Source organism: Ceratosolen solmsi, unplaced genomic scaffold, assembly GCF_000503995.2.
Source record: "Ceratosolen solmsi marchali unplaced genomic scaffold, CerSol_1.0 scaffold7, whole genome shotgun sequence".
NCBI classification, from domain to species: Eukaryota; Metazoa; Arthropoda; class Insecta; order Hymenoptera; family Agaonidae; genus Ceratosolen; species Ceratosolen solmsi.
Window position 1 is genome coordinate 3,538,230 of NW_011948413.1, and position 10,471 is coordinate 3,548,700.

General features: G+C 23.1%; 1 protein-coding gene across 1 annotated transcript in view; it reads right to left on the reverse strand.

The window, feature by feature from the left end:
- The window catches only part of LOC105367630 (protein still life, isoforms C/SIF type 2), a 37,534-nt gene extending 27,273 nt beyond the window's left edge, over positions 1-10,261 (reverse strand). Inside the window, exons 1-3 of the mRNA XM_011506397.1 lie at positions 9,573-10,261; positions 6,321-6,466; positions 354-621 (exon numbers count right to left, since the gene is read on the reverse strand). Coding sequence (XP_011504699.1) covers positions 354-621; positions 6,321-6,466; positions 9,573-9,926 — 768 coding nt within the window. The 5' untranslated portion in view covers positions 9,927-10,261. The remainder of the gene's footprint in view (positions 1-353; positions 622-6,320; positions 6,467-9,572) is intronic.
- Between the last annotated feature and the right edge of the window lie 210 nt (positions 10,262-10,471).

The window sequence follows — 10,471 nt, forward strand, 5'->3', positions numbered from 1 at the left end:
GAGCCTGCTGAATAAGAGGGCATAAGAACAATCAGCTAAAAGTATTTACAAAATCAAGCTTTCCATCGCATGTATGTCTTGTATTGATTAAATATCATACGTCCACTTGCATTTTATTAATATCCTTAAATGAAAACAATTATCTGTTATTCGAAGCACCACTGCTAAAATTAAGTACGCAGACTCGATGGAAAACTCGATGGAAAACTCGATGGAAAACTCGATGGAATGCCGTTAGATTTCATGCCAACGTGGCTTTAATTTAGCTCTAAAGAATTCTAACATCCGAGTTAAAAATACGCCCGTTCGACTTGAGACTTGGTGAGGCTCTTCAGAAACGAGAGTATCTCTACCTGGAAAAGATAGGCGTCGCCGAAGGCAGTGCTCAGGCAGAATATGTAGTCCCTCTTAGGGTGCTCGGGTATCGGCTGCATAATCGCTCCATCAACGATTATAAGATGTTTTGGGGCTGTCTCGACCGCGCGACTCTCTTGCGATTCGCACGGATAGAAAAGAAGAGTCGTGCCCTTAAGGCAAACCCAGTAGCCCTTCCATCCACGTTTTCGCGCAAGCTCTATCTGGTGCTTCTTGCGTAGTAGCCACTTTTTCACACTGAGAAACCTGTTAAAGACGAACAAAGTTGTTATTGCTATGTGCAAACCCCTGTGTCGTGGCTCCAAAATCACCAATCGACGATATATTAACACTATTCTCTTCATCTTTACGTCTATTTGAACTCGAATGCAACAATGGAATGTATTTAATATAAATTAAATTTTCAATATCGTAAACAATTACTTTTTACTGCTTTGGCTCTTCATTTACAGCTTTATGCTCTTTGATATTCTATTAATATAATTTTTTTTAAATACAATGTATTACTGCCTAAAAAATATTTATAAAAAAACAATAACTTATAATAATAATTGAGATGTTAATTGATAAAGTGGAGTGACATTCAATATTACCTTCGTAAATATGACATTTTCACTTTTACTTCACTAATTTTTGTGTTTGTCACATCAGGCTATTCATATTTTTGTATACACACTATTTTGTGTCGATGCCGTTAATTACAGAAAAACGGTTCTTTTAAATTTGAATTAATTAATTAGAACTTATATTAAAAAAAAATTAGAGAGGTAGAGAAGGGATGTATTTAACTTTTTCGACTGTTTCGTACATATAAATGATGTTTCTGACTATATATTTTTAATAGCAATTTTATTCCGTTTCCCATGAATCAAAGTACATTAATCAAACTTTGACGTAGTTTATAAGCGATGTATAAAAAGGACAAACAATTGTAAAAACATTTATTAGTTGATTTATAATTTTCAGTGTGAAACAGTTGATTCCAGTCCAGAGTGTATTTAGAAGCAATAAGAACATTGCTTAATCAAACTTAAAATAAAGGTACATTGAGAAACCTTTAGCAAGTCACACTGTATCAATAAGATGCAGTAGTTGATAATTATCGAACTTGGAAATTCATTGAATATTAAAACTAGTAAAAATGTTCATAAAATAAAAGACTGCGGTACTAACATAATTTATAAAATAACAATAAATTGCTATAGCACCGAGATTACAATTTTTTAGTTTTTAACGCAATACCTCTGCACAAAAAGAAATTTACAAAATACTTAGTAGATTGTATAAATATAAATCATATTTATAATATAACATTTACGATTAATATTAATCTTTATTTATTACCAAAATCATTTATCAATGATTAAAAACTAATAATAAACAAGTGTCTATTAATTGATATCTTGATTAAATATATAATATCGAATGTACTTAATATTTTTAAATTAACTAATTCACACGAAATAAATAAGAATTGATCAGGTTCATTTTGAAAAAGAATTGTTACAATCAAATCAAAATAATATCTACTGCATCATTTTATTTAGTAAACTTAATATTATCTTTATAAAAAAATCTTTATAAAATTTATCTTAATAAAATCGTATAATTTAGGTAAATATAATTATTTTTATACAATTTAATATAAACTATTTTTATTAAGATTAAAAATTTTTATTTTATTTTGTATCCATACATATTTTAACGAATGCTAAATTAATTAATCGATATCATTTTCAGTTAAGATAGAAATCTTATAGGCTCATTCGGATTTTTCAAATTAAATATATCAATCAAATATTAAATATAGAAAATTCAATATTTTATATATTAAATTTAATTAAATAATACTATACATAAATATTATAATTATATTGAATAAAAAACTGAGAATATTTTTCATTATCATATTAAATCGCTACTTTAATAGTTCTGATCATTTTTATTACTTAATTATTATATAATATTTTCTGAAAGAAAATATTTCGAAGTAATTTTACTTATTTAATTTTTACATCTACAATTAAATATTTTAATTTAAAAATAATTAAGCTCCTTTTTTCTATAAATTCTGGAAATGGACTACATAAAAAATTGAAATTAGTAATACTACAGAATTTATGGAATTCAAAAATTAGTCATCAATGAAATTAGTGAAAGTATAATGAAAATTATTTTATTTAATTTAAAAAATTATTAATTAGTAAAAAAAGTATAATTATTGGAATTATTATTATTACAATTTGTTTTAATATTGTCTCAGCTACATTTTATAGACATTAGACAATTTTACAACACAACTATAAAAGATTCAAATAACTTAATATATAATACCATCTCTTACTCAAATCAATACATCTACTTTATTGAAGATAAATTCTTAAAATTAGGGAACTTCTACAAACACTTTATTCCAAACTTATCTCAGATTTATCTTATTAAATTATCATTTTAAATTACGTAAAAGTGCTATTAATGAATAATTTTATTTTCTATGATCTACATATTTGCTTAATATTGAAAATATTCCTTTCTAAATGAAACTAGTTTTATAAAATATTGTCCAGTATTTCTAACACAAACCTACTAATATTTATTAGTTTTTAATTACTCGTAATCTTAAATATTATTTAAATTTTCCTCCATATAACATATTATTATATGCATTATTATTTATATTATAATAATGCAAATATGGGTCAATTTACTTTTTTACAATTAATGTTAATTTTTTAATATTAATGTATAGTCCTAAAGTTATTTCAATAATATCAATAATTGTAAACCAAGCTCTTTGAATAATATTTGAATAACTTTGAATAATATTCATTACTGAATCAATCATTGTATAATTAAATGACATACAAATCATTAACATTATTATATTCATACCTAACACAGTTCCTATTTTCATTAAAAATTGTATTGATTCATTAACGATAGTAAAATTTATGATATTTCAATATACGCCATTTAATTGCCTCATATAGGAAATTATACCATCATCACACCTTAAATTTCTCTTGATTCGTATAGTCTCTTTCTATAATTACGTTAATTAAATACTGGAGAAATTTGAACATAATTATGTTATCGCATTATAATATTACCTGTCTGTAGTAAGATATAACCGCAAACATTTTAGTATATAAAAACTCAGTTAATAGTATAAATAATAGATAAATCATATATAAATCAGTAGTATATTTATAGTATCAATAAACTATGATTTACATAACTATAATAGCTAATATAAAATATAAACATGTATGTCTGGATAAAGACACATGCGCAATAATACTTATACCACATATATGTATATCAATATAATGGACATACGCGCTGTTGCATAATATAGTTGTATAATAATATAATTTTTTTACTAAAATAAATTACAATGTGTATAGATTTTCTATATTTATAAAATTAATAATAATGCTATTATTATTATTATTATTATTATTATTATTATTATTATTATTATTATTATTATTATTATTTAATATAGGACATTTTATCAATAATCTTTCGTAGATAGGATCAATAAATTTACAATAATTAATTTAGGAGTTTTTTTTTTCAATTATATGAAAGTAAAACTTATGAATAAAAATTTCGTAGCAAAAATTTCAGTATAAAAGTTATATAAAAACATTTAGATACAGATATATAAAGTTTTTAAGCCTTTTAGTAATTACATAACTATATCTATAGGTATAATATTTAGACTTAACTTGTTTAGATATTATATATTGATCTACAATTTATAGTCGATTATATAAAGACAAAAATAATTAATGACAGAATAAGATTGTTATTTAATATTGAACACTAATCTTATCATAAGTATTTACATAAAAATTATAATTTTGTATACTTAGGCAAGAATCATAGATTATCAAATGTATCACATCTATAGAAATTTTAATATTTTTCTATAAATTATTTTCAAATAGTTTCTCATTTAAATAGAATGCTTATCAATATTAAACTAGATAAAAAATCATCAATTCTCACCTTATTTCATAATTTAAAAATAAATATAATTAGTTACATTCTCATTACTAGTATGGAAGATAGTAAGATTGCCGATGACTTATCAATAAATTTTAAAGACAGGAGTCATATATTTCCGCAATCAGCATAAGCTATTATAGTATAAATATACACAAAATGTAGTATAGTATAGTAAATTATAAGCAACTTGACATCATAACAAATAGTAAATTTAAAATGATCTACACTATATAGGTTTTCTTACTTTATAAGTTTGATACTAGATTACTAAATCATATAATAACTAGCTGAAAGTTCTTGAATTATTAATGATTTAAAATTAAACGACGAATTTTGTTGAATTAAACAGATATAGCTATTATAGATTATAATAAATAAGATATGAAAAATGTTATATATAAAATGACAAAGTAAACTGTGTAATGTTAAATTTTATATAAAAAATCTATCAGATTTCTATATATCTGTAAATATACAAATTTCTTAACGCGTTTAAAAATATTTAGATAATTAATTGATTAAAATAATTATTGAATACTTGATTACAAATATAGAATTGAATGAAATTGAATTGAAGTAATTGAATGAAATCTGATGGTATCAACTAAAATTTCATGATAAATGCTTTAAGATATTGATAGATGTAAAAATAATAATTATTACTATTTATTACCATTTTATTATGCATTACATTGAATATCTAAATATTCTCTTTAATATTATTAATATCGGTTTAATGTTAATCTTTTATGTTAATATCATTTTCAGTTTGTTTTATATTATTACTTAGTAGTAGGAATTTCATTTTCACTCCGTTACAGAATATTTTGTGAGTACATGTTACAATGTCAAAAAATATAAAAATAATGAAAAGTAGTTTGTTATATTTATTTATTGATTTATTATATAAATCTCTACAACTTTGTACTAGTGGATATGAATAAATGAAGTTATAATGTATGAAAAATAGAAATATCATTTTTCTGTAACTTGCAAATTGAAATGATGAACTAAACATTGTTATTATACAAGAAATTTAAATGCCGATATATTTGCAACAATGGTTCTATTTATTATTGTATTCATTAAATTAAATATACGAATGCGTACGTAAAAAATACAAAACATATTTATCTACGTATTATTTGTATTCCAAGATGATCTTACGTAGCAAGGCAAGTTTTAATCGACGATTTAGCACTTCCCGTTTTTGTTTGGCATGAATCCAACAGCACCTAGTTGCAATATAGTTTAAAATTTATATAGAAAAACATACACACACATATTCATGCGCATTCACATAAGCCATCTGTCGTTTCTTCGTAGAAAATACATAAAATAATATAGATTTTCCAAAAGTAAATAGGGAAGATTAACCTTGGCCGAGTCTTCTAAGTTCTTGGTTTGAATTTAATGGCTCGAAAAGAAAATGTAATTAAAAATATGTAAGTAACTCAATATTTTTAATAATCCATAAATTAAAAAAACTTTTTCTAAAAATATTAAATATTTTAATAAATCAAAATCTACCTTTTAATATATAATTAAAATTATACATAAATTATAAATAATAAATTTAAATTTTATAAAATTTTATTGTGTATGTAAATTGGATGCTCAATAGAATAAATACTTTCTATCGATCGATCTTGTTACAATGTGTAATGAAATTGCCAGGCTTACATTTATTTACGATTCAAATGAATTGTTCAATGAACTAATTTTAATGCATTCTGAATATTATATAAATATTATTTAGTAAAATAGATGGTTAAATAAATATATTGCTATAGATGGCAATAATATTGTTTATTTTAAAAAACGATTAAACGATTATTAATAATTATTAATAAAAAAATAGTAATATAAATATTTAATGTATGTGCATAATTGTAAGATGGAATTTTTAAAATGTAATTAATAATTACCCTGCTTTACGAACTGCACCGGTGCAGTTGAAGGATGCTGCAGCTGTTCCCGTTTGCTTTCCTTTGTAAGGCGAGTTCATAACACTTTCACCATCATCGTCGTCACTTACTGCTGTAGTTAATGACATTCTATCATCATCTGACATCTGCGAAAATAATTTGTAATATCATAAACTATATGTCTACAATGTTTTCTACAAATATAACTTTACACAATTGTTTTTAATAAATTACATATTATACATGTAATTAGTTTATTTTTATAAGAAATTTTATATTAAAAATGCTTGAAAAATGTTTTTTTAATTGGTGAATTTATTGTGATAATTTACTTTTAAAAATGATCCTAATCCTAATAAAATCCTAATACTCATAAAACGATATAACATTAAGAAGAAACTGCATACATGAAGCATACAAAATCATTCATTTAAAGCCTATTCAGACCGAATGAATTTATTCATTCAATTTAATATAAAAGGAATTAAATATACAGTGTTCTTGTAAAAAAAATTATGTTTCATTACATCCTGTAACACTCATTGATTCTTTCGATAAGAGGTTTTTAGAATGAGGAAAATCAGATTACTGTGTTATATAAATTTAATACTCCATATTATTGATTGCACAGCTCTAACTATACAATGTAATACATAATAAAATATATGATTTTATATTAGTTTAATTAGTATAAAAATATCGATAAAATTCAGAATAATTGTTTATTACTCATTTTTAAAAAATTTTAAAAATCGCGTTTTCTTTAATTATACTGTGTATAAAATGTAATAAATTAATTTCAGTCATTGCTTCATTTTCACACAGATAATAAGCGTACTGCAATAATAAAGCAATAAAAGCAATAAAAAAATGAAACTTACGAAAATGTATATAATTCAAGGAAATAAAATTAAATAATATAAATATATATATATATATATATATATAGAAGATAACTGTTTACAATAGTATTTGTATTTGCTACTGCGAACGTTTAATACAACGCTTATTCCAATAAAATATATCTATATTAATAATTTTTATACAATAGCACTTGATTTGTTTCATATAATACATTTCAATACATGCAAGTAGAAATAATATTGTAAAACCATTAAATATTATACTTACTTATCTTATAACTACAATATGCACATATGATCTCAGCTATTATTATAGCAATTAATATGACAATCAAACAAATAGAGTAGTGATATTAATTTACACGTATAGTATATTCATATCCAAATTTTGAAACTGACATTTACTTTCATACCATTAAATGAGTCTCCGAATTTTATCCATTACAATTGAAGAAATAATTCCATATATTATAACATTAGTAAATTTATTATAAATTTATATAAATACTGCATATATAATTATTCAATTATATTTTGTGTATTTATTTATAATTTCATTTTGTAAATTAAATTAAGAAGATAATAATATTCATTAATATTAATCTTAATTTTTTCTATTAAAATGAATACATATATAGTTAAATATTTCATAAATACTCATGGATTTTTTAATTTTTATTTGGCATCCTATATAAATAATGAGAAGCTCAATTTTGCTGAAAAATATATGAACATATTTTTAAAGCAAATAGAATAAATTTATTCCAATTATCAAAAATTAAATTTTTTTTCAGAATGTATTGATCTATGAATATAATTAAATTATGTAAGTAGTGTAACTTATAAGATATGTATTATACTTATTTTTAAACAATGAAATAATTTCAAGAATATAATATGAATGTCAAAATTATTTGAAAAGAGAAGAATCTATATTTATAAAAATCTTTTAAAAGAAGTTATCCGATTTAACTTATATTAAGACTATATTATTAGATATCAAGATGTGCAATACAAATTAAATGCAACATAATAAAATTTTTTGGAAACCTTTATTTCCTATTCATTTAATTTTTTACAACATAGCAATAAAAATAAATTCGTATAATGTTCAATAAAAAATATTTCATTTGAATTATTTGTAAATACTTTACAATAACATTAAATAAAAATATACTCGTAGAAACATTTCATAATTTTTAAGAAATTCCTTAATATTTTCGTCGAGTAATAAATATTTATTTTTAACGTTTTATTTATTAAAGTTATGTAATGAGTATTTATAAATTTTATATAATGAAGTTATATAATAAATTATGGCATATTTATATTTTAAAAACTTTCATCATAATGAAAATAATTTTATTATATATTTTAATTGTAAAAGCATCACACCTAAAACTTTTTAAGTAAAATTTTTATATCTGTACTCTTTAGAACCTTTTTATTATTAATAGATCTTATATAAATTTAAGTATAGTTTTACAATAAATGTAGTTTAAGTATAATATATATATATTTCTCTTTCATAATATCCATATTCTTTTCTCAGGTATATTATACATTATCGAAATTTGAATAAATATTAATATTATATATATAATGAAATTTTTTCCAGTCATTTTAATGCACAAATAAATAATATATATACATTAAAAATTAGTAAAAAATAATAAATAATTATAATATTATTAGAATATAATATAAATAGGTGAGTGTAAGTTTTATTAAAATTTCAATACATTACGAAAAAATTTTTAATTTTCCAAATGTATATAAGTTAAATATCGGAATATCATATTTAGATTAGTATAGATAAAGTATATCGTTATATATTCATTATAATTATTTTTATTTAATTATACCCATGAATTATCGCCTAACAGTCAAATTAGTCTTTATTTTAGTGTTGCATATAATCAATGTTGTAATTTTAAATTAGAAAAAAATATTAAAAAATTAAGTGCACGTTTTATATTTAGAATAACTTTATATGGATTGACATACTTTCTTTCTTCTATGAAACTAGGGTCAATGCTTCAAATACATAAGTATCTTTGTTTGTATAAATTTATAAGTCTGTTAATTTATGAGACGAGCTTCCGCTAAAAACTACATCAACCTTTATGATTGAGCAAATCGCGAAATGGTATTAGGCCAGTGCAAATTAATTTACTATGTCTCTCTCTCTCTCTCTCTCTCTCTATATATATATATATATATATATATATATATTTCTTTCTCTAATTGCGCGCACAGTAAGAAAAATGAATTGATGGATTGAACTTGATGGGAAGAAATGCAAACAAAGAATACAGCTTCAGAAAATAAAACATGATTAATGTGAAACAAAGCAAATAAATAAACCATCGCCGCAAAGCATAAATACCATCCAACTAGGCGTCAACGCGTCTAAATCATCATTTTCGCCAATTCCATCCTGCTTATTCCTACTTACGACCCTCCTAAGAAAGTCGGCATTGCAGATATCCGCCGTTATATGCGGGTGGTAATGACAATAGCAACTCTCATTGAGCAGTTTCATGTTGCTCTTGGCACTGCCGTTGATTTTAAATATGACTTCGTTTTTGGGAACGCGTGTCAAAGGCTGCGTATGAGTCGTTCTGCTGCCCTTCTCAGCCTCCCGTTGACGTCTTTTCACCGATCTTCGCTCGATCATCACTATAATGTTACGACTCTCGTCGATTTCACTTATTACGTTTCTCATGAACTTTAAGTCCATACAATATGCATAAAAGTTATAAAGTCGTCCTTACATCTCAAAGACCTTATAAACTTTCATCTTTTAGCAGCCGTCATAAACATAGAAGCGTAGACTCTGTTTTTTTTTTATTGTTATCTATTCGTGTATCATGGAGCATTTGATCAAGTAATACAATGACTGATAACGAAATTAAAACGAGATATAAAGTCTACGACGATCTTACATTTCTACTCTCCCATCATGTTCTTTATTCACACTTTTTATTTTTTACCCGTCCAAGAAAGTCTTCTTTCACGCTGTTTCTGCATGTATGTATTAATTTATTTTATTTGGAGCAAAATTAAAATATATCGTTTATTTTATGCTTTTATTATTATTTAAGGCTCCTTGAATATTTCAAATAAATTTTTTGACTTATTAACTATTTTTATCGTCAATTAATAAGAATATTATTTTCACTTGAGTGTACATTTAATTATAGTTTTTCTAAACTTTTAAGATTACATTAATTCCTTTTCAACACTTTTCTTAAATAAAGCAATTCCATTCTATGCATATATTGA